Consider the following 25557-nt stretch of genomic DNA (forward strand, 5'->3'; position numbering starts at 1 on the left):
TTAGATTCCACATATAAGTGAGACCATACAGTATTTGTCTTTCTCTGTTCGACTTACTTTACTTAGCATAATGTCCTCAAGCTACATCCATGTTGTTGCAGGATTTCCTTCCTTTTTATGGTTAAATAATATTCCATTGTGTATATCCACACCACATTTTCTTTATTTTTTCATCAGTCAGTGGACACCTAGGTTGTTATAATGTCTTGGCTGTTGTGAATAATGCTTCAGTGAACATGGGAGTGCATATATCTCTTTGAGGTATTGATTTCATTTCCTTCAGATAAATATCCAGAAGTGGAATTGCTGGATCATAAGGTACTTCTCTATTTAGTTTTTTGAGGAGCCTCCTCACTGGTTCTTATAGTGACTATACCAATTTACATTCCCACCCACAGTGTACAAGCATGGGAATATAAATTGGTACAGCATAATAGCCATTCTAACAGGTGTGAGGTGGTATCTCATTGTGGTTTGTTATTTTTTTTTTCTAAAGAACATTGGCAAATGTTCTCCATATGAAGTTATTAATGTTTTTTAGTTGAAGTGTAGTTGATTTACAATATTATATTAGTTTCAGGTTTACATCATGGTGATTCAGTTTTTTTATAGATTATGCTCCATTTAAAGTTCTTACAAAATAATGACTATATTTCCCTGTGATGTACAATATATCCTTGTTGCTTATTATTTTCTATATAATAGTTTGTACCTTTTAATTTCCAAACACCTTTTGTGCCCATCCCCCTTTCCCTTGCCCATCTGGTAACCACTAGTTTGTTCTCTATATCTGTTGATGGACATTTAGGTTGCTTCCATATCCTAGCTGTTGTATGTATTGCTGCTGTGAACATTGGGGTGCATGTATCTTTTTGAATTAGTGTTTTCGTTTTCTTCAGATACACACCCAGGAGTGGAATTGCTGGATCATATGACAATTCTACTTTCAGTTTTCTGAGGAATGGCTATACTGTTTTCCATAGTGGCTGCACCAATTTACATTACCACCAATAGTGTAGGAGGGTTCCCTTTTCTCCACACCCTCTTCAACATTTGTTTGTTATTTGTGGACTTTTTGATAATAACCATTTTGACAGGCGTGAGGTGATATTTCAGTTTTGACTTGCATTTCTCTGATGATTAGCCATGTTGAAATTTTTTTCATGTGTCTTTTGGCCATCTCTATCTTCAGTGAAAAAAATGTTTACTCAGGTGTTCTTCCCATTTTTTTAATCAGGTTAGTTGTCTTTTGATATTGAGTTGTATAAGTTGTTTATATATTTTGGATATTAACCCCTTATTGGTAATATCACCTGAAAATATTTTCCCTTATATGGTAGGTTGCCTTTCCATGTTGTCAGTGGTTTCCTTTGCTCTGCAAAAGCTTTTAAGTTTAATAGGGCCTGTTTATTTATTTTTGCTTCTGTTTCTTTTGCCTTAGGAGACAGATCAAAAAAATATTGCTGCGATTTGTGTCAGAGAATATTCTGCCTGTGAATATTCTTGTGAGTTTTATGGTTTCAGATGCTTACATTTAGGTCTTCGGTCCATTTTGAGTTTATTTTTGTATGTGGGGTGAGGAAATGTTCTAATTTCATTCTTTTACATGTACTGCCCAGTTTTCCCAGCATCACTTATTGAAGAGATTGTCTTTTCTCTGTTGTTTATTCTTCCCTCTTTTGTCATAGATTAATTGACCGTAAGTGTGTGGGTTTATTTCTGGGCTCTCTATTGTGTTCTGTTGATCTCTGTATCTCTTTTTATGCAGGTACCATACCGTTTTGATTACTGTAGCTTTGTAGTATACTCTGAAATCAGGTAGCGTGATACCTCTAGCTTTGTTCTTTTTTCTCAAAATTACTTTGGTAATTTGGAGTCATTTATGGTTCCATATAAATTTTAGAATTATTTGTTCTAGATCTGTGAAAAATATCATGGGTACTTTGATAGGGATGACATTAAATCAGTAGATTGCTTTGGGTAGTATGGCCATTTTAACAATATTAATTCTTCCAAGTTAAGAACATGGGTTATCTTTTCATTTCTTTGTACCATCTTCAATTTCCATTATCGGCATTATATAATTTTCAGAGTATAGGTCTTTCACCTTCTTGGTTAAGTTTATTCCTAAGCTATTTTATTCTTTTTGATGTGATTTTAAATGCGATTGTTACCTTGCATTCTGTTCCTGATCATTCATTACTAGTGTATAAAAAAGCAATAGATTTCTGTTTATTAATCGTCTATCCTGCAACTTTACTGAATTCATTTATTAGTTCTAAGAGTTTTTAGGCAGAGGCTTTAGGCTTTTCTATACGTAGTGTAATGTCATCTGAAAACAGTGATAGTTTTACTTCTTCCCTTCCAATTTAGATACCTTTTATTTCTTTTTCTCGTCTGATGGCTGTGGTTAGGACTTCCAATGGTATGTTAAATAGAAGTGGTGAGAGTGGGCATTCCTGTCTTGTTCCTGATTTTAGAGGAAAAGCTTTTAGCTTTTTGGCATTGAGTATGATGTTAGCTGTGGGTTTGTCATAAATGCTCTTTATTATGTTAAGATATGTTCCGACTGTACCAACTGTGATGAGACTTTTGTCATGAATGGATGTTGAATTTTGTCAAATGCTTTTTCTGTATCTATTGAGATGATTATGTGATTCTTATCCTTCCTTTTGTTAATGTGGTGTATCATATTGATTGATTTGCGAATATTGAACCATCCTTACATCCTTGGAATAAATCCTACTTGATCATGGTGTATGACCCTTTTTATATATTGTTGAATTCAGTTTGCGAATATATTGTTAAGGACTTTTGCAACAATATTCATCAGAGATATTGGCCTGTAGTTTTCTTTTTTTGTAGTGTCTTGGTCTGGTTTTGGTATCAGGGTATTGGTGGCCTCAGAGAATGAATTTGGGAGTGTTCTTTCCTCTTCAGTTTTTTGGAATAGTTTGAGAAGGATAGGTGATAACTCTTCTTTATATGTTTAGTAGAATTTCGCTATGAAGCTGTTTTGTTCTGTACTTTTGTTTGCTGGGAGATTTCTGATTACTAACTCAATTTTACTACTAATGGTCAGTCTGTTCAGATTGTCTGTTTCTTCTTGATTCAGTCTTGGAAGGTTGTATGTTTCTAGAAATTTGTCCATTTCTTTTAGAAAAGTTGTCCAATTTGTTGGCATATAACTGTTCATAGTATTCTCTTATGATTTTTTGCAGTTCTGTGGTAATGGTTGTTATTTCTCCTCTTGCATTTCTTGTTTTGTTTGTGTGGGTTCTCTCTTTTCACCTTGGTGAGCCTAGTTATTGGTCTCTATTTTATTTATTTCCTCTCTGATCTTTATTGTGTTCTTCCTTCTGCTGACTTTGGTCTTTGTGTCTTCTTTTTCTTATTACTTTAGATGGTAACTTTTGTAATTTGAGATTTTTCTTATTTCTTAAGGTAGGCCTGTATTGATATGAACCTCTCTCAGAACTGCTTTCACTGCATGCCATAGATTTTGGAGAGTTGTGTTTCCGTTTTCGTTTGTCTGGAGATATTTTATGATTTCCTCTTTGATTTCTTCATTGACTTTTTGGTTTTTTAATAGCATATTGTTTAGTCTCCATGTGTTCATGCTTGTCCCCCTTTGCTTCCTGTAGTTGATTTCTAGTTTCATACCACTGTGCTTGGAAGAATTGCTTGGTATGATTTCTGTCCTCTTAAATTTGTTGAGACTTGTTTTGTGGGCTAGCATATGATATATCATGGAGAACATTCCATGTGCATTTGAAAACAATGTGTATTTTTCTGTTTTTGGATGGAATGTCCTATAGATATCTATTAAGTCCATCTGGTCTGTTGTGTCATTTAAGACCACTGTTTCCTCATTGATTTTCTGTCTAGATGATCTGTCCATTTATGTAAGTGGAGTGTTAAAGTCCCCTACTATTATTTGTATTATTGTCAGTTTCTCCCTTTATGTCTGTTAATATTTGCTTTATGTATCTCGGTGCTCCTGTATTTGGTGTATATATGTTAATGAGTGTTATATTCTATTTTTGTATTGATCTCTTTTTCATTATATAATGCCTTTCTTTGTCTTTTTTAAATAGACTTTGTTTCAAAGTCTGTTTTTTCTGAAATGAGTATTGCTCCCCTCGATATCTTGTCATTTCCATTTGCGTGAAATATCTTTTACCATCCCCTCACTTTCAGTCTGTGTGTGTCTTTAGCTCTGAAGTGAGTTTCTTGTAAGCAGCATAAAGATGGGTCTTGTTCTCTTATCCAACCAGCCATCCTTTGTCTTTGATTGGAGCATTTAGTCTGTTAACATTTAAAGTAATTATTGATAGGTGTGTACTTATTGCCTTTTTGTTACTTGTTTTCCAGTGTTTTTGTAGTTCTTCCCTGTTCTTTTTCTTTTAGTTTCTTCCCTTTTGGTTTGATGATTTTCTTTAGTGCTGTGCTTGTGTTCTTACTCTGTATTTTTTGTATATCTATTGTAGGTTTTTGATTTTTGGTTACCGCAAGGTTCATGTTTGTTGACCTATAACTATATTTACTTGTTCTAAATAGGAAGTCATTTAAGCTCAAGCACATTCTAAGTGATACACATTTTTTTCTCCCCTCCTTCACATTTTGTGTTTTGATGTCGTATTTTACATCTTCATGTTTATCCCTTTACTGATTGTTGTAGTTATAGTTGATTTTATAATTTTTTTCTTTTCATCTCCATGATAGCTTAATTGATTGATCCTCAGCCTTTACTATGTATTTGCCTTTACTAGTGGACTTCCCTTACTACCTGATTCTATGTGGGTCTTTCTTAAAGCCTTAGTTTTGCAGGAGTCTTTTTGCCAGTCTGCAGTTAGTTTTCAATGAGAATTGTTCACATGTAGACATTTTTTTTTTTTTTTTTTGCTGTACGTGGACCTCTCACTGTTGTGGCCTCTCCCATTGCAGAGCACAGGCTCCGGACACGCAGGCTCAGCAGCCATGGCTCACGGGCCTAGCCGCTCCGCGGCATGTGGAATCTTACTGGACTGGGGAACGAACTTGGGTCCCCTGCATCGGCAGGCGGACTCTCAGCCACTGCGCCACCAGGGAAGCCCTGTAGACATATTTTGATATGTTCATGTTGGGTAGTTGAGTTCATTTCACATCCTCCTACTCTGCCATCTTGACCTTCTCCCTCATTGCGGTTTTGAATTGCATTTCCCTGATGATTAGTGATGTTGAGCATCTTTTTATATACCTGTTGGCCATTTGAATATCCTCTTTGGAAAAATGTCTATTCAGGTCCTTCACCCATTTTTAATTGGATTATTATTTTTTTTGCTATTGAGTTGTATGAGTTCCTTTTATATTTTTCTTATTAACTCCTTATCAGATATGTGGTTTGCAAATATTTTCTCCCATTCTGTATGTTGCCTTTTCATTTTGTTGCTTCTTATTCTTTGCAGAAGCATTTTAGTTTGATGTTGCCCTGCTTATTTATTTTTGCTTTTCTTGCTTCTGCTTTCAGTGTCACATCTATAAAATCATTGCCAAGACTGCTGTCAAGGAGGTTTTTCATTTCCTTCTAGGAGTTATGGCTTCAGGTCTTACATTTAAGTTGTTAACCCATTTCTAGTTAATTTTTGTGAGTGGTGTAAGATAGGGGACCAGGGACTTCCCTGGTGGTGCAGTGGTTAAGAATCCACCTGCCAATGCAGGGGACACAGATTCGATCCCTGGTCCGGGAAGATCCCACATGCTGCGGAGCAACTAAACCCGTGCGCCAGTGCTATTGATCCTATGCTCTAGAGCCTGTGAGCCACAACTACTGAGCCCACGTGCCACAACTACTGAAGCCTGCGTGCCTAGAGTCCATGCTCTGCAACAGAGAGAAACCATCGCAATAAGAAACCTGCGCACTGCAAGGAAGAGTAGCCCCCACTTGCCACAACAAGTGAAAGCCTGTGTGCAGCAATGAAAACCCAACACAGCCATAAATAAATGAATTTAAAAAAATAGTTAGGGGACCAGTTTCATTCTTTTGCACGTGAATATCCAGTTTTTCTCGCACCATTTAACGAAGAGACTGTCTCTCCGTTGGGTATTCTTGGGTTTTTTTTCAAGTATTAGTTAACCATATGTGCATGGATTTATGTGTGTGCTCTCGATTATGTTCTGTTGGTCTGTGTGTCTGTTTTAATGCCAGGACTATATTGTTTTGATTTCTATAGCTTTGTAATATAGTTTGAAATTAGGAAGTGTTATGCCTAGTCTAGCTTTGTGGGTTTTTTTTTTCCTTTCAAGATTGCTTTTGCTATTCAGGGTCTTTTGTGGTTCCATGCAAAATGCCATTGGAGTTTGTAGGGATTGCATTGAATCTATAGATTACTTTGGGTAGTATGTACATTGTTAAAAGCATTAATTTTTCCAATCAATAAACAGAGCATAGCTTTTCTGTTTATGTTTTCTTCAGTTTCTTTCATGAGTGTCTTATAGTTTGAAGTGTAGAGATCTTTCACCTCCTTTGTTAAATTTATTCCTAATTATTTTATTGTTTTTTTGCTGTTGTAAATGGGATTGCTTAAAACTTTTCTTCAAATTAGCGTATAGAAACACAAATGATTTTTGTATGCTAATTTTGTATCCTGCAACTTTACTGAATTTTTTCATTAGTTCTAACTTTTTTTGGTGGAGCCTTTAGGATTTTCTCTACGTAAGACATATCATGTGCATAGAGAGGCAATTTTCCTTCTTCCTTTCCAATTTGGATGCATTTTGTTTCTTTTTTTTGCTTTATTTCTCTGGCTAGGACTTCAAATGCTATGTTTAATGGTAGTGGTGAGAGTGGGCACCCTTGTCTTGTTCGTGATCTTGGGGAAGAACATTTTACCTTTCAACATTGAGTATGGTGTTAGCTGTGGGCTTGTCATATATGGCCTTTATTATGTTGAGGTACATTCCTTCTATACCCAATTTATTGAGAGTTTTTATGGTGAATGGATGTAGAATTTTGTCAAATGCTTTTTCTGAATCTATTGAGATAGTCATGTGATTTTTATCTTTTTATTCATGTGATATATTACATTAATTTCTTTTCGTATGTTGAACGATCCTTACATCCCAGAGATAAATCCTAGTTGATGATGGTATATGATCTTTTTACTGTGCTGCTGAATTTGGTTTGATAGTATTTTGTTGAGAGTTTTTGTATCTGTGTTTATAAGTGATATTGGCCTGCAGTTTTTTTTTCTCATAGTGTCCTTTTCTGGCTTTGATATCAGGATAATACTGGACTTGTAAAATGAGTTTGGGAGTATTCCTACTCTTCTGTTTTTTTGAGGAGTTTGAGAGGATTGGTGTAGATTCTTTAAATGATAGAATTCACCAGTGAAAACATTTGGTCCTGGGCTTTTTTTCTTGGGATATTTTTAATTACTCATTCAATCTCCTTCATTATTGGTTTATTCAGACTTTCTGTTCATGATTCATTCTTGGTAGATTATGTTTCTCAGAATTTATCAATTTCTTCTAGGTTTTCCAATTTGTTGGTGGATAGCTGTTCATAGTAATCACTCTTATGGTCTTTGGTATTTTTGTGGTTCAGTTGTAATGTTTCTTCTTTAATTTATAATTTTATTTATATGTGTTGTCTCTTTTTCTTTGTTAGTCTATCTAAAGGTTTGTGAGTTTTGCTTTTTGTTTCAAAGAACTGTTGGTTTTGTTACTCTCCATTGTGTTTCTGTTTTTCTGCTGTATTCTCTTTTTCATTTATTTCTGCTGTAATGTTTATTTCCTTTATTCTTCTAACTTTGGGCCTAGTTTGTTCTTTCATAGTTCTTTGAGGTGTAAATTTAGGTTGTTTACTTGAGATCTTTCTTTTTTCTTGATGTAGGCGTTCATCACTATAAACTTTCCTCTTAAAAATGTTTTTCCCGTATCCAGTAAGTTTGGTATGTTGTGTTCCCCCCCCCTTTTTTTTTTTTTTGCAATACGCGGGCCTCTCACTGTTGTGGCCTCTCCTGTTGTGGAGCACAGGCTCCGGACAGGCAGGCTCTGTGGCCATGGCTCATGGGCCCAGCTGCTCCACGGCATGTGGAATCTTCCCAGATCGAGGCACGAACCCGTGTCCCCTGCATCGGCAGGTGGACTCTCAACCACTGTGCCACCAGGGAAGCCCTGTTCCCATTTTTGTTTGTCTCATGATACTGTTTTCCCTTTTGATTTCTTCCTTGATCCAGGAGTGTGTTCAGGAGTATATTGTTTAATTTACGTGTATTTGTGAATTTTGTACTTTTATTATTATTACTGATTTCTAGTTTCATTTCATTGTGATTGGAAAGACACTTGATATAATGTGTATCTTCTTGAATATTTTGAGACTTTTTTGTGGTCTAATGTATGATCTATCCTAGAAAATATTCCATTTATTCCAGAAGAGTATTTATTCTGCTACTGTTTGGTGGAATTTCTCTCTATGTCTCTTAGGTCCATTTAGCATGTAGTGTTACTCAAATCCATTGTTTCCTTATTGATTCTGTCTGGATGATATCTCTTTTGTTGAGAATGGAGTCCCCAACTAATGTTTTATTGCTGTCTATTTCTTTTGGTTCTGTTAGTATTTGATATATGTTTAGGTGCTCCAGTGGGTACATAGCATATTTACAGTTGTTACCTCTTCTTGATGGATTGACCCCTTTATCATTATATAATGACCTTCTTTGTCTCTTCTGACTATTTTTAACTTAAAGTCTATTTTTTTTTTCTGATGTAAATATAGCTACTCTGTCTTTTTTGGTTAATGTTTGCTTGAAATATTTTTCCATCCCTTCACTCTCAGTCTGTGTGTGGCCTTAAAGCTATAGTGAGTCTCTTGTAGGTAGCAGATCATTGTATCTTTTTTTTAAAAAAAATCCATTCTTTCAGTCTCTGTCTTTTGATTGGAGAATTTAATTCATTTACATTTAAAGTAACTACTGAGATATAAGGGTTTACTATTTACATTTTGTTAATTGTTTTCTGACTCTTTCATAGATTCTTTGTTCCTTACTTCCTCTCTTCTGGTGTGGTTTGATGAGAATCATCTCTTTAGTTATCTGTCCTACCTGTATTCTTGACCTATCAATTTTGGGGGCAGAATATTTTTTTCTCAGTGTCTTACTAACTCTCCAAAGTCATCAAGCAGATATTCTTTTTATTTTGTTCAGTTTTTGAACTAGAGGATTGGTTTGAATTAATTTGCTTTAGTGAAAGCTGCTGAATTGAATCTTTAGGCCACAAAATATTTTATCACATTTCATTTTTATTACCTTTAAAACTAAGAGAAATTAATTTTGAATCTTTTGTAAATGTCCTATTTGAGCAAGCAATTTTGTATTGAGTTTTCTAATGTTCTTTTTTTACAATGAACATACGTTTTTTTAGATCATTTTATAATTTAGCAGATTTAAATATGAAGAAATGAAAGAATTACTTAAAATTTAACCATTTTCATTCATTCTTTCATTTAGTATGTTGCTTATATTGTGGCACTGAAGTTAGTAAGCACCTCTGTTACAATAAGAGAAAACAGAAATATTCCAGAAATACTGAAAATTCAGATAATTGGCCTTGGCACCCAAGTATCTCAGCGACCAGGAGCACAAGCACTTAAGTAAGTTTCAAAAACTTATTATTTTAATTTTTATTTCTATGTTTGACTTCAGGCCAAAAAAAATATAGTGTTACTTAGCATAAAAAAACCTGATTAATAGTAGTTTGTCTCTAATTTCTTTTCCTTTTGTGTGTGAAGATAGTCATTTTATATTACAGAACTATATGAGGAGCTCATCATTTGTTCTCCCCTTCCTTTTTTCCTTCACAAATATTTCTTGTATACTGTTTAATTCATAGATTTGTTACTATGAAGGCTATGCATAGAAACAGTAACTTTCTGTTTTCAAGGTGTTTATGCTGTAGTTGATAAGAGAGGAAATAAAAAGTTAATTTAAGATCTGTATAATATTTGAGAGCTCATAAGTAAGAAGGTACTGTAATGTGAAATACCTTAGGGTTAATGCTACACAAGCTCAGTTGTAGAAGGGAATAACTTGGACTTGGAGATCTGGGGCTTAGGCTAACTGAATGGAAGGGACCAACAGATGCAGGGATGAGGGAGCAGAGTGTGCAGGGTGGCATGAAATAGGGAGATGAATTCCATGAGCATGTATTCCATATAGCATGTATTCGTGCGGCAGTTTGGCAGTGTTCTGAAGTTGGCCAAAGTGGATTTTTCATGAGGAAAAGGAAAATAAAAAAATAAACCAAATCAGAGAAAAAAGCCCCAGACTGTGTGGGTAATTAAATTCTAGGCTACGGAGTTTGGACTTCAACTCTGGGTGATGGGCATGGTCCTGGCTCTCAAAGGAGTTTTTTAAAAGGGAAATTTGTATTTTAACCTATTATATTAGAAGGATCTTATTTGTAATACTTCTTTTTTCTGCACTGGATTGTAGGGTGGAAGCAAAATTAGAACACTGGTATATAACAGGTCTGAGACAGCAAGATATTGTACCATCACTTGTGGCTTCAATTGGTGATACTGCATCATCCTTGCTTAAAATTGAATTTGAAACCAATCCAGAGAATAGTACTGCTGACCAGACTTTGGTTGTTCAGTCTCAGCCTGTGGAGGTCATCTACGATGCTGTGAGTACAAGGAGAAAGTGAATCCTTATTAAACACGTCTTATGCTTCTGACATATGGTTTTCTTCTTTTTTCCTTTTCATATTTAACCTTAATTTACTTAGTAGTTCAGTTTACTGACACTTTTTTCTTGATTAAAGAGCAGTACATGTTTAGCAGTTAATTTTGATTTTTCATATGCTACAGATTTTTTTGTACTGTATGCTTATGTTAAATTTTTTAAAAAAGTAATATACCCTTAAAGAAGTCTGTGTTTATTATACTGGCTAACTACTCACAAATAACTACACACCAGTTTCCTACCCCAGTTTCTTTTTGCTTATTTTCCCTTTCTCTTCAATGTTTGGAACCAATTTAAAAAGCTTTAGCAGCAAATGAAAGAATTTTAGATACTGTTCACGTGAGAAAAAATCATTGCCATTTCTTTGCTGTTGAAAATGCTGGCTCCAGTTCTGTATCTGTAGCTCCATCTTTATTCAGACTCTCTTAACTCATCTTGAGCATCACTCGTTCCATCACTTGTAGGTTGGCCCCACTCTGTCATTGAGATCCCTGACTTATTTTTACTGTACAGTTTAGAAGTAAATTCACAGTGTGGGTGGGAGGCAGAACTTACTGTATTCTGTGATTTTTTTTTTAAATTAAAAAAAATTTAAATTGTGGTAAAATACATAGAACATAATTTCCCATCTTAGCCATTTTTTAAGTGTATAGTTCAGTAGGGTTAAGTACATTCACACCATTTTACATCCAATGCCCAGAACTCATTCTTTCTTGCAAAATGTCTGAATTTAAGTTCAAGTTTTGGGTGTAGGTAAGGACTGAACAGCTTTCTTATTTTCTCTCTAAACTTCAAAGTGCAGGAGAATCCAGTTGCAGTATAGAGAGGTGGAGTTTCACCTTCTAATCTGGAGGCTAAGTCTAGAAGTAATGCCCCATTGCTACATCAATGTGATACAGTAGAACATACTTAAGGTCACCTTAACGATATGCACACATTTGTTGCCTTTCCAATAAGGTGAAGTGGGCTATACCTTTTTTCAGGTTCCCTTTCACTCCAGAGGGAGATGTAGTAGGGTAGATTGTCTTTGGAGGTACCACCTCAGTTCAGAGCCAGAGTTGATTAGAATTAAACTGAAACTTTAAATTTTGTAATATACAAAGTACTCTGTATAACTTGTTTATATTTTAAATGATTTCACAGAAAACCATCAATGCAGTGGTTGAATTCTTTCAGTCAAATAGGGGATTAGATCTTGAGCAAATAACATCAGCTACATTGATGAAGCTGGAAGAAATTAAAGAGAGAACAGCTACAGGTAAAGAATTTGCATAAATGTCATCTAAACTCTCAAAGTTTTTTGCTGTTCTAATGTAAATACTATGTTTAAAATAGTGTAGGTAGTTTTTTGTCAACTATACCTGCCAGACTGGGTGAGAAAGAGAATAATATGGGGCACAGGGGATTCTGTCTGCTGTTACCTTCAGGAACCTGTGCTGCAGAGTGAGCTCGAGCTGGAAAACATCCCTGTCTCAGTTCTTAAGCGACTGTTCACCGTACTGTGTGTGAATCGAGTTTTAAAGATACATACTTTTGTGCATTATGGCCTCTAATCTTAAGCCACCTACTGTATATGGTTACTTAACTAAAGAAATAATGAATTTTTCTATCTCTGGCTAAAATACTAGCTGTGTTGGGTTTATTATATTATGCAATATGATTGTTTCTCATTGACCATATGCAATTTCACCTTACATGCTGAATGGAGAATCTAATCTGTGAAAAGAACTTCTCCAACATACTTTTCAAGTGATCTTCTTATTCTCGTTGTTAATAATATGATTACATATTTCAAATTGACTGCATAATCTTTCATCATTTCTTTTTCTTCTTTTAGGACTTACACATATTATTGAAACCCGAAAAGTTCTTGATTTAAGGATAAATCTGAAGCCCTCGTATCTAATAGTTCCACAGACAGGTTTCCACCATGAAAAGTCAGATCTTCTCATCTTAGATTTTGGTACATTTCAGGTAGGTGTATATGCATTTCTGTCTGCCCATTTTTGCTCAGTTTAGCAGCTAGCTGTCTGACAGTATGCTGTTTTTCCCTCAGAGTTCACTTAAACTAAGCCTAGACTTATTTCTTGTTAGCATTTTGTCAAGCCTAGCTTAGATTGTGTAGTTTGTATGTATCTTACCGCTATTAAAAAAACAACAGCTAACATTTCCTGAAATGGTGGATGATTTGACATTGAGGACTGGCTTACTGCTGTCTTTTCCTAATTAGAGAGAAGCACTCCTAGTTTTCAAGCACTCCTAGGTTTCCAGAATCTAATTACATAGTTTTCTTTGTTAATGTATATGTCTTGAGAATAGAAAATTATACAGATATGAATATATGTTTGTTAAATCACTGACATCAACTAAGAGTTGATGAGTACGAGAGTTTGAGAACTGTAAGGGTTTGGGTGTTGAACCTCCTAGAAATCCAATCTTCTGAGAAAAACTGAAGATTTCAAAAAATGTAGTCCTGAATTGATCCTTGTTTCCTTTAGGAAGAGGGAAAAGCAAATCGAGATTGGAGCTGAATTCTAATGGCCTAATTATTCTAGTTATATAGTGGGGAGAGGAAGGAATAAAACCTTCTGTTTCATGGTGAAGAGTTTAGCATAGCTGGCAGGGAAGCTTGAGCCACAAGTGGTGAGAACTCCTGAGAACCAGGAAGAGTCGCGTGTCTAGACGGGTTATTTGAGATAGACAGCTGTGTAACTCATCTTGTCATCAATTTAAATGTGCTGAGGGGCTTCCCTGGTGGCGCAGTGGTTGAGAGTCCGCCTGCCGATGGAGGGGGCGCGGGTTCGTGCCCCGGTCCGGGAGTATCCCGCGTGCCGCAGGGCGGCTGGGCCCGTGAGCCATGGCCGCTGGGCCTGCGCGTCCGGAGCCTGTGCTCCACAGCGGGAGAGGCCACAACAGTGAGAGGCCCATGTACCACAAAAAATAAAATAAAATAAATGTGCTGCGCACCTGTTACCCAAATGTAATAGAGATGTATGCTGAAATGGTATATTCCTAATAAAATATTTGCTAATAATTATTAGAAAATTAAGCAAAATGTGAATTCATTAAGGGCAATGTTTTAATTTTATTTAGGCTTTAAGAAAACACAACTAAAGTATGTTGATATAAAGATGTTTCTGTTTAAAAAATTGAAGGTTTTTCTCCATTTCAGCTTAACAGTAAAGATCAAGGTTTGCAGAAGACTAGTAATTCCTCTCTGGAAGAAATAATGGATAAGGCATATGACAAGTTTGATGTGGAAATAAAAAGTGTGCAACTACTCTTTGCAAGAGCAGGTAAACTGTTGCTCAGTTTTCAGGATCTTGAAATTATGTTGAGTAGCATTGGTAAATAGATATGCATGTTTACGTGTATATCAACCCTGATAACATTTTGAACACATATACTGTTGGTCACTTAAGGGAACCAAATAGGAGCCCATCAGTGAAAATCTTTGTCACAGTTACAGAGATGTGGCTGTTCATCTTAGGGTACTTAGTACCATTTGAATCTAAGTCCAGTCATTGCCTGTTTTTTTTTAAAGTGACATAAAACTGCCCAGAATATGGAATAGAAGTTGCAGTTGGCTTATGTTCCTCTGTCCCAGTGTGTTTGGGATGTCTCAGTGTTGTTTTCCCTTGCTGCCTTTATTTTTAAATATTTTACTATTAGCCTAGTCTTTATTTGAGTGGTAGTATGTTTTTTACTTTTGTAGATACCTGAGAAGTATGGATATAGTCTTTAAACCCTAAAAGTAGTGAATTTAATTATTTTCCAAAAGCTTTGGTGGTTTCTACTGCTTAAATGAAGATTGTTGGTTCTCTGTATTTCTTTAGTTTCTAGAAGCAATAGTAAGTATTTGCAAAATATCCTTGAGTATATTACTCTGTGGTAGGTCACTGAAGGAAAGGATGTAGTTTCTGTGTGCAGAGTGTATACTATAGTGGGAGTAATAAGATTTATTAAAATGTAAATATATAATGCTCTACTTAGTTTTATAGATTGAGCCTATTAATTCCTTGAAGAGAAGTACCTACACAGACCATTAAAGCTGTCTTTTCTTTTGTATGTACTTAATAATAATTGTTTGAATTATAAGCAATAAAAGATGTTCATTCATTGCCATCAGTTAAGATCTGTGTAGAGTTCTTTCAGTTATTGGAAGACTGTCTTTGGAACCTTCTTATTTGGAAGATTTTGTCATAAAATCTTGCTTGATAAAACTCATTTTTGCTTTAGAATTATTGCACTTAGGACCCCCAGAAACCTCTTTTTTTCTTGTCTTTCTTTCCCTGTATCTTCCTTTTTTCACTGCAACTCCCCAACCTTGATCTCTAATTCTGGAATCAAGGCAGTAAATTCTTAGGTTTTTTTCCCTGTTTGCTTTAAAATGTAAGATGTTATTAGAAAACATTCTTCAAATAAATGTTTAAAATTATTTTTATATCATAGTCTTTGACTTTTGTCAATCTGTGTTAAAAAATATAGGTCATTTAGCTTGTATGTTGAAAGAAGTAAAAGTCATCATTGAATATATTTGTTAATTATCTTCTAATAGGTTACTTTTCCATAGAAAATCTGATAATCTAAAACTAATTAATAAATAAAAACTAGTCATTTAATTAAAAAAATTTTTTTCAGATGAAAACTGGAAAAAGTGTCGATTTCAGCATCCATCAACTATGCATATATTGCAACCCATGGATATTCATGTTGAGTTGGCCAAGGCAATGGTGGAAAAAGACATTAGAATGGCTAGGTAATGTATGAGTTTCCTTTATATTATAAAATCAACAAGGTGAAATATATCTGCATCAGTTACTGAATTTTAATAAAGCAAAGCTAGATTTCTGAAGGACAGAAAAAAATAATGATTATCTTACAACAGAAATGCATTTTTAAGGAAATGTTTATTTGAATTATATATCACCTCTCTTATTTCAGAAGTACTTGGGCTTTTACATTTTGTGAAAGTTGGTTATCCCTGTTTTTTGAATGGATCGAATTCAAGGTTCAATATTGAAATATAAAATCTTCAAAAATTATAGGCTCTTTTGATTATGGAACCATATAAAATCTTGAGAATAATCTAAGGGAATGGAAAGTAGAAACTGAATTTTGAATTTAAGTAGATAATTATGAAATTATCTGCTGCCTTCTTAAAAACAGCTTTGTTGAAGTATTACTGACATTTAATACACTATGTTTGTTTAAAGTGTACATTTTGATAAGTTTTGACGTGTTTATCTATGAAACCATCACCATCGTCAAGATAATGAACACATCCATCATCCTCAAAAGTCCTTGTGTCCCATTGTATTTTCTCCCTCATATCCTTACCTGCTAACTCCTCTCCCCTCAATCCCCAGGCAACACTGATCTTTCTGACTCTAAAGGTTTGTTAGAGTTTTCTAGAATTTTATATAAATAAAATCATAGAGTTGTAATTCTTTTTTTTTGACTTCTTTCATTCAGTATAATTGATTAGAGATTTATTCGTATGTGTATCTTTAGTTCATTGATACTCTTTATCAGTTGGAGGTTAAACCAACTGTGCATTACTAGATAAAGCTCTTTTAGTAGTAATGTATTATTCTTTTAAAATGTTGGACTTGGCTTGCTAAAATTTTGTTATGAAGTTTTAAAACCTTACATTTCTGTTTATGAGGGATATTGATCTGTGCTTTTATTGTTTTGGCATCAATGTATCAGGCTTCATAGAGGGAAGTTGTGTAGAATTGGTATTTTTTCCTTCTTATATGTTTGGTAGAATTCACCCGTGAAGCCACCTGGGCCTGGAGTTTTTTTTTTAGGGGAGGGTTTTTAACTACAAATTAAGTTTCTTTAACTTAAATTCAATTTCTTTAATAGATATACGGCTGTTCAGATTATCTGTTTTTTTGAGTGATCTTTGATAGCTTGCGTTGCAATGAAAAAGTTTGTCTTTCATGTCTTAGTTGTTGAGTTTATTGTTTTAAAATTGTTTATAATATTTCCATCTTACATTTTTAATACCTGGAGAATTTGTAGTGTTGCTGTTTCTCTCACTCTTGATATTAGTAACTTGTACCTTTTCTCTTTTTTTTCTGATCAGTCTGGTTAGAGGTTTATCAATTTTGTTGATCTTCTGAAAGAATCAGCTTTTGGTTTCAAATATTTTCTCTATTGTATTTGTTTTTTATTTCATTGATTTCCACTCTCACATACAGTATTGCTTTTTTTGTTTTGCTTACTTTGGGTTTCATTTGTTTTACTCTCATAGTTTCTTAAGATGGAAGCTGAGACCATTCAATGGAGACCTTTCTTCTTTTCTAATACAGGCATTTAGTGCTTCAAATTTTCCTTGAAATGCTGCTTAACTGTACCCTACACATTTTGAAACTCTTCAGTCAGTAGACTGGGTATTTGTACAACTTTAGTCATTTGTTTCCCATCTTTCAACTTTCCTTTGTTGACTGATGTCCAGTGTCTTTGAAACAGTTGTTTCACATATTTTGTCCATTTTTTTAGTTATTTTAGTAGGGAGGGTTTATCTAGTCCCTCTATTTGGGATGATATTAGTTTTATGCAATGTTTCAGAAATAATAAAGAAGCATCTCACATTTTTACAGTGCTTTTCAATTTACAGGGTACTTTCACAGAAAGTTCAATCCTTTGAGGTAGGAACAGCTAACTGGCCTCTCTTGAACATTAGTGGTTGCATTATACAGAAAAATCATTCTTCGTTTAGTAGTTAGGCATCTGTCAGCTTGAGCTGTTCAAGCTTAGTTAGGAAGTCAAAGATAAACAACCTGAAAGAGCTTTATGAGCAGCAGATAGCTGCCACAAAGTTATTAGGACAAGCAAACCCAGGCAGTTAGGTGTAATAGGGAAGCAGAAGAGAAGCACGTGCTGAAAAGTAAGCACCTGATGAAAGCACAACAGTGATTCAGCAGTAAGTAAAACAGATAGCCTTCTCATGGAGCTTATATTTTAACCAGAGGAGACATAAACAAGTATACATATGCTATGTCAGGTGCTGATAAATGCTATGAAAGGAAATAATGGGAGGTGAAGGGATAGAGAATGATGGGGTAGATACTCTTTGATGTTCAGAATGAGAAATTTTTGATACCAGGAAATGTTATGTATAGTGTTTTAGGTTTTAAAACATAGATAATTTGTATTTGAAAATGTCTTCCTAAAAATTAGTTAACTTAAGGTTTGGCTGCTTAAGAAGGATACAAAACTTGGCTTACATAGAGCTTCCCATTCCCTGGCAATGTTGAGGCATTAATATAATTAGATTAAAACATATCCAAAGTAACTTTGACCCCAGAATGTAGTCTCTTCTCCATTCCCTTCCCCACCTCCATAGTACAGAGAAGCTGGACCTTGATACCTTATAGTTGAATTAATTATGTTTTTAGATTTAAAGTATCTGGAGGGCTTCCTCTGATGCACGTGAGAATTTCTGATCAGAAGATGAAAGACATGCTACATTTGATTAACAGTATACCCTTGCCACAGAAATCATCTGCACAGTCTCCAGAGAGACAGGTAAATGGAGATAATAAAAATGCTAAATATCTTTATATTTGTATATATGGTGATTTTTTTCCATCTTTTTGTGAGCTGTTTTGTTTTTCAGTATTGTTTAGGGCCAGTTTCCTTTATTTGATACATTTTTGAGGTTTAATGTGGTTGATTCTGTACAGAACTGCATATGGCATTGAATAAATAAAGACTGTAGCCTATTTTCATTTTGGAGTGGTGGTAGAAAGTCTGTTATAGGGAATAACGGAAAGAAAGATACATAAATGAAAGGAAAAATGTTTTTCAAATTTAGGAAATGTGTTTTAAATAAAGCTAAATATAGAAATCTTCTTTAAAATGTTGCAAAATAAAATGATCATTATAAAATTTTCTTATATGTTAGACTGAAAAGTTCTAGATCACTTTACTTGGAATTGATCTTTACAACATAAATGTTGGACTTCCATTTACTTTGAAATGAAATTTGAGAGCCAACTAATGTCGATACCATTTTCGAGGGACCTGTCAAAAAGACGTATAATTAATATTGTAATAGACAGCAACTGAATGCCACACAATGATAGGTAGACTTATCTACTAGAGTTATACATGGTTCTGCCCTTGTAAATGCAGGTGGTGGTCTTAATAATAAGTAAACTCCAGCCAGCCATTAGTTGATTGCATAACGTTCTTTGTTGGAAGATTTGTGTGCTGTGTATGTGTCTTTCCATCTCTCTCTATTCTCTATTACTTTTTCAGTATTTCTCTCATTTATGTACATTTAATCCTGCTAAATTAGTATGTTTAGAAAACTTTTTGTATTATTTTCTAGGTATCCTCAATTCCTATAACAACAGCTAGTACAAAAGGCCTACTTGGTACGCCACTGTTGCTAGATGGAGTGGAATCAGGGGAGGAAGGTAAAATGTTCTTTATTAAACCAAACCTAGAGATAAACTTTTCAGAAAATAAAGGAATTGTGAAAGTGTTATAGTAGTTTACTGGCTTTATTTCCAGTAGTGCTACTAACCAACAGTGAGACTTCGAGTCATTTATTTTTATTTAAGGCCAAGTTTCTTTGTTTGAATAAAAGTATTTTTGTGATTGACAGTGTTTAAGATTCTAAATAAGCTGCTTTTTTTTGCCCTGATCTCTACTTGATTCTTTTCTCTATCTCTGGTCTAACTGATCTTTTTTCATTTTGAACTAGAATGTAAACTTTATGAGGACAAGGATAATGTCTGTCTTGGTCACCCTGGTGTCCTTAGTGGCTGGTACAGATGGATATGTGATAGATGATACCCAGTAAATATTTTATTGAAAATTGAATAAATAAACTAAAGTGAAAAACAATCAGAAGTGTTGAAGAAGAAAATAGAAGGGCTGTTTGATTTTATATATGATTATCCCATGCCAGGTTGAGTCACTCTGTGGGACTTAGAAAGAAGCTATATTCTGATTCTGAATATGAAGGTTATGTCTAATAAATGAATTTTACTTTTGAGAGGTTTCAGTTTGAGTGTTTTATGCAGTTTTCGATGGACATTCTCTCAAGTCAATTGTCTTCTTCCTTTAGAGTCTGATGATGAGTATTTTGATGCTGAGGATGGAGACACACAGACTGGTAAAAGTATGAAAGGGTCAGACATGAAAAAGGTTGCTGAGGCCCCAAATGAGGAGCTCATTAATCTTCTACTGAAGTTTGAAGTTAAAGAAGTATGTATATTTGTTTTGTCCATAAACAAATATATTCTTGTTACTGCTGTCCTTATAAACTGTCTAATGCTAGACCCAAACATTAAGTATATTTAAAATGTGGTACTCTATCTTCCCTACTGCCACCCCCCCACACACACACATATACTTCTAAGAAAATGAAATGTTATTTTGTAAAAACTGATACAAGTATGATCTGTGGTACATCTGATCTATTCTGGAAAAGCTCGAGACTCTTAGTTAGGATTTTCTTTTCTGTAGAAAATTTCTGTGACATGTTTACTTTAATATTTTTCAACTTTTAAGCCAAATAATATAGTTTATTGTCATGTTGATAATTTAGAAAAATGTAAACAACCTAAATTTGCAACACGGCTTTTACAGCCATTGAAAGTCTGGTAGTAATAAAAGAAAACATCGACATCGAGAGATGGTCAACGCATATCTTTATTTGGGGAAAAAAAAAGCGATTACAATTCCAAGGATATTATGATTCCATTTAGAAAATAAACACACACATACACACACACTTTTTTTTAAAATAAATGACAGTGTTCATCTCTGTGTGGTGGGATTATAGTTTTTCATTCCTGCCTGTTTGCTTTTATATATATTAAAAAATTTTTAAATGAATATGCATTGCTTTGAAATAAAACACAAAAGGTATAAAAAGGAGGTATTTCTTACTGACTGCTTTATATCTAAGTATTATTGGTATTTGTTTAAAGAAAGATATGTTCTCCATGTTTAGACTTCTTTGACTTCTGTCTTTCTCTCATACTCCCATCTAACATATCAGAAAACCCCTTGACTTTACCTTCAAAATGTATTCAAATGATTGCTCTTCCCTTCCACAGCTATTGCACTGTCCATGTCACCATCATATCTTGATTGGACTATTGCAGTAGCCTCTTGTCTCTCTGCTTCCATCATGTACTCTGTTCTGTAGCTAGAGTGATACTATTTTTAATCTTTTCTTAAAAAAATATTTATCTTTTTGACTGCATTGGGTCTTAGTTGTGTTATGCCGGATCTTTTGTTGTGACACGCAGGCTTCTCTCTAGTGGTGTGCAGGTTTTCTCTTTCTAGTTGAGGCATGTGGTCTTAGTTGCCCCATGCCATGTGGGATTTCAGTTCCCCGACCAGGGATCGAGCTGTGTGCCTTGCATTGGAAGGTGGACTCTTCACCACTGGACCACCAGGGAAGTCCCTAGAGTGATTGTTTTAGAGGCAAAGTCAGTTCATGCCATTGCTTTGCTCATAACCCTACACAGGCTTCCCATCTCACTCACAGTAAAGGGCTAAATTCTTCCCATGGCCTACAAGTCACACCATGTGACTTCTTTGGCTTCATCTGCTGTTCTCTTCTTCCTTGCTCATTTTGCTTCAGCCATATTTCATTTATTCCTTCCATAAATGTTTATCAAGTGTTGTCATGTACCAGGCATTGTTTTAGATACTAGAGCTACAGCAGTAAGCAGAGTTCTTCCACATGGAGCTTACACTTGCCTTTTGTACTTTCTTGTATACCAAAGCATATTCTTTGTGCTTGCTGTTTCCTTTGCCTGGAAAACTTTTCTTGCATGACTTGCTTCTTTACTTCCTTTAGAAATGCCATCTTATTGGAAAGGCCTGACCACACAACACAAAATAGCAACCTTTGCTTTGCCCCATCCTCCCTAGAATGTAAGCTTCTTGAAGACAAGGACTTTGTCTGTCCTGGTCATTTTGATGTTCTTAGTGGCTGGCACACCCTCATACATGGAAGATGATGCTCAATAAATATTTTATTGAGTATTGAATGAATGAACTAAAGTCATAAACATCAAAATCATCTAAGAAAAAATAGTGCTGTTTGAAATATTTTTCCCAATTTGACCTTTTTTTGCCATTCCGAAGTTTTAAATATTTCTGTGGTGAAATCTAATTTTTTCTTTATATTCTAGTTTTAGTGTGTGTTTAGAAAATTATCCTTCATTACAAAAATATTTACCCATGATTTTATTTATTATTTTATGATTTTAATGCTTTCATTTAAATCATTGATTTATTTGAAATTTATTTTTGTATATCAATTCAGTACTGAATATCTTACTGTGCTGTTTTATTGTTTGTTTTTCAGTTGACGCTCCTGATTTTTCTTAGGTATATGATTATATCACTGCTAATAATATTAGTTTTTGCTTTTTTTTTTAGCATTTATATTTTTCCAGTTATTGTGGCTGGCTTATAGGTTTCCCCAAAATCTGATAGTTCAAAACAACTATTTTTATCAAAACAGCTATTTTATCTTGCTAATAGTTTTGTGGGTTAGGAATTCTGGAAGGGCCCAGCTTAGTCATTTTTGCATGTAGTCTTTCACATGCCTTCAGTCACATTTGACTAGAGTAGCAGTGACCTGAGCTCTCAGTGGGCCTCGTGGCTCACTCAGGAGGCTGGCAGTTGATGCTGGATGTTGGCTGGGACCTCGGCTGGGACTTTTGACCACAGTACCAACTCACGGCCTCCTGACCATGGCAGCTTCAGGGTAGTTGAACTTTTTACATGGCAACTAGCTTCCCCCAGAATGAGAAATCCCAGGTGGAAGTTTCATGGCCTTTTTTTGCGGTATGCGGGCCTCTCACTGCTATGGCCTGTCCCATTGCGGGGCACAGGCTCCGGACGTGCAGGCCCAGCGGCCATGGCTCACAGGCCCAGCCGCTCCACGGCATGCGGGATCCTCCCAGACCAGGCCAGGAACCCGTATCCCCTGCATAGGCAGGCGGACTCTCAACCACTGCGCCACCAGGGAAGCCCTGTACTCTGTTGATTGAAGCAGTCACAACCCTGCCCAAATTCTGTGGGGGTGGGGCAAAGACCTCCATCTCTTGACGGAGATCAAAGAACTTGGATGTTTTAAAAATGGCAACATATATGTTTTATTTTTCATTGTTTAAATATACTGGCTATCATTTCTACAATAAATTTGAATAGTAGTGTAATAGTAAATGTCGTCATACTTTTTGACATTAATGGAGATGATTCTTATATCACCAGACATGACTTTTAGTTTTGAGATAAAGATTTTAAAAAATCATATTCAGGGGCTTACCTGGTGGCACAGTGGTTGAGAGTTAGCCTGACGATGCAGGGGACACGGGTTCGTGCCCTGGTCTGGGAGGATCCTGCATGCCGTGGAGCAGCTGGGCCCGTGAGCCATGGCCGCTGGGCCTGTGTGTCGGGAGTCTGTGCCCCGCAACGGGAGAGGCCACCACGGTGAGAGGCCCGCGTACTGCAAAAAAAAAAAAAAAAAAAAATCATATTCAGGAAGAATTCATACATGCCTATTTTTACTAAATTAAAAAGGTAAATCAATAAGGATATAAAATTTCATCATGATTTTTAGATAGATGTAGTTATATTCTTAATAATAGAATTTAAGATGATAACTTCCGGGCTGCCCTGGTGGCGCAGTGGTTGAGAGTCCGCCTGCCGATGCAGGGTACGCGGGTTCGTACCCCGGTCCGGGAAGATCCCACATGCCGCGGAGCGGCTGGGCCCGTGGGCCATGGCCGCTGAGGCTGTGCGTCCGGAGCCTGTGCTCCGCAGCGGGAGAGGCCACAACAGTGAGAGCCCCGCATATCACAAAAAAAAAAAAACCCAAAAAGATGATAACTTTCAATCATGGTAAATAACTTGATGGTAATATAAGAGTATGAGCAAAATTTCTACTATGGTCATGACTGTATATATGAAGAAGGATTTTGTATTTTTAAGTATGATTCAAAGTACTTATCTGCCTTTCATTGGCTGTCCTGATTGTTTTAGGTGATTTTGGAATTTACCAAACAACAGAAGGAAGAGGATACAATTCTAGTGTTTAATGTTACTCAGTTAGGAACAGAGTCTACAATGAGAACATTTGATTTAACTGCGGTAACTTACTTAAAGAAAATCAGCTTGGATTACTATGAAATTCAAGGTAATAGCCATAAAATTAGAAATAATAGACAGTAACAGATTTAGTATTACTTTTGAGTATCTGAAACACATTCATTTATATAGTAATAATTATAATAAATAATAGCAGTGTTCTAAGCATTTTATAAATAATAACTCATTTAATCCTTGTAACAATGCTATAAGATAGGCAATGCTATTATCTCCAACTTACACAAGAGGAAACAAAGTCATAAATTGGTTACATAATTTACCCAGGGTCACACTGCTAGTTAGTTAGTGGCTGAACCATGATTAAAACCCTAGAAATCTGCCCCTAGGGTCTGTATTCTTAACTACTATGATCTACTCAGAGAGTCCATATAAATCCCCTTTATATAGGGAGTATTATTCCCATTTTACAAACAAAGGAAGGTTAAATAAAGAGAGATTAAGTGAGTTACTCAAGATCATGCATCTTACTAATAGCAAAACCTAGAATTTATCTCTGGTCTTATAATATTGAAGTTCTTATTCTTTTGATTCAGTAGTGTTCATATATCAGAAGCAGCATCAGGTTATGAAAATGGTGGGACATAAAATTAATTCTTTCAGAAGCTTTTATGGTTTATGCATTTCAGTGTACATCTTGTATACTCATTGGATGAGGAATGAAGGAATGGATGAATCTACAGTAATTAAGGTTACCTAATATTTGCCAAGTATTTTAATCAAATATAAAGACCTATTTTTTTGTTATTTTTTAAACAGCTCTAACTAAAATTAACCTCAGCTTAGAAGAAAAATGTTTTATGTATTAGTAAGCTCCTATAAGCACTGTGGAGAGATGGAGTTTACATTATTGTCTTAAGGGGAAAAATAAAAATAGTAAATTTTCTACGCTATTTTTTCCTTTAGAGAAGGTTATTTCAGTGGAAAATTCTGAGATATCTCAGAAACAGGAGTTATAAAACTGCAAATAATAAAAGATGGATAAAAGAGTGGATAAATCACTTATCCCTCCATGGCTTCTGGAGGTAGTTCCTTGGGACATGTACATGAGGATATAGAGGACATCTGGTGGTACCTGTTGTTTTTAAATTTAAAGAAATTTAACAATTCCCCTCCCTTCAAAAAACTATTTCCTCTTCTGTGTAAGCCTTCTCTTAGTCTAAACAAAGGAAAATTATTTAAATTTCTTTAATATGAATGAAATTTTAGAGTTCAACAGAATACTACATGTTTTTCTAGTTCAACCTCATTGTTATGTAGTTGAGAAAGCTGAAGTTAAATAGCTTTTGGTAAAGGTAGACATGAATTAGAATTCATATTTCCTGATTCTTAACACCCGTAGTCTTCTACTGCCTTACGAATGCACGTATGGTCTTAAAAATATCTAGAGAAGTTTTGATTACTTTTGAACACAGATGTACGATCAGAGAAAATAAATACAGTATGCATGTTTTTAAGTAAGTTGGATGTCAGAGGTAAGATAAGGATTTGGATTGGCTTATTTCTTTACCAGTGATGACCTTAATATTTAATAACCATGAAAATATGTGCAGGTAGTTTTTTAAAGCTTAATTAATAAAATTTTTTAAGAATAAAAGGACATGTTGGAAATTCCAAATGTAAAAAAGAGCAATTTATTTGAAACACTTTTTTTTTCTTTTTCTTTAATCTA

General features: G+C 35.0%; 1 protein-coding gene across 2 annotated transcripts in view; it reads left to right on the forward strand.

Annotated features, from left to right (window-relative positions):
• The window catches only part of VPS13C (vacuolar protein sorting 13 homolog C), a 177043-nt gene that overhangs the window by 56260 nt on the left and 95226 nt on the right, over window positions 1–25557 (forward strand). For both annotated transcript variants that reach the window (XM_079913053.1, XM_079913054.1), the window contains exons 17-26: window positions 9489–9631; window positions 10473–10665; window positions 11868–11982; window positions 12562–12698; window positions 13897–14020; window positions 15366–15483; window positions 18134–18263; window positions 19072–19159; window positions 19816–19955; window positions 23763–23916. In XM_079913053.1, coding sequence (XP_079769179.1) covers window positions 9489–9631; window positions 10473–10665; window positions 11868–11982; window positions 12562–12698; window positions 13897–14020; window positions 15366–15483; window positions 18134–18263; window positions 19072–19159; window positions 19816–19955; window positions 23763–23916 — 1342 coding nt within the window. The remainder of the gene's footprint in view (window positions 1–9488; window positions 9632–10472; window positions 10666–11867; window positions 11983–12561; window positions 12699–13896; window positions 14021–15365; window positions 15484–18133; window positions 18264–19071; window positions 19160–19815; window positions 19956–23762; window positions 23917–25557) is intronic.

Source organism: Stenella coeruleoalba (assembly GCF_951394435.1).
Source record: "Stenella coeruleoalba genome assembly, chromosome: 2".
NCBI lineage: Eukaryota > Metazoa > Chordata > Mammalia > Artiodactyla > Delphinidae > Stenella > Stenella coeruleoalba.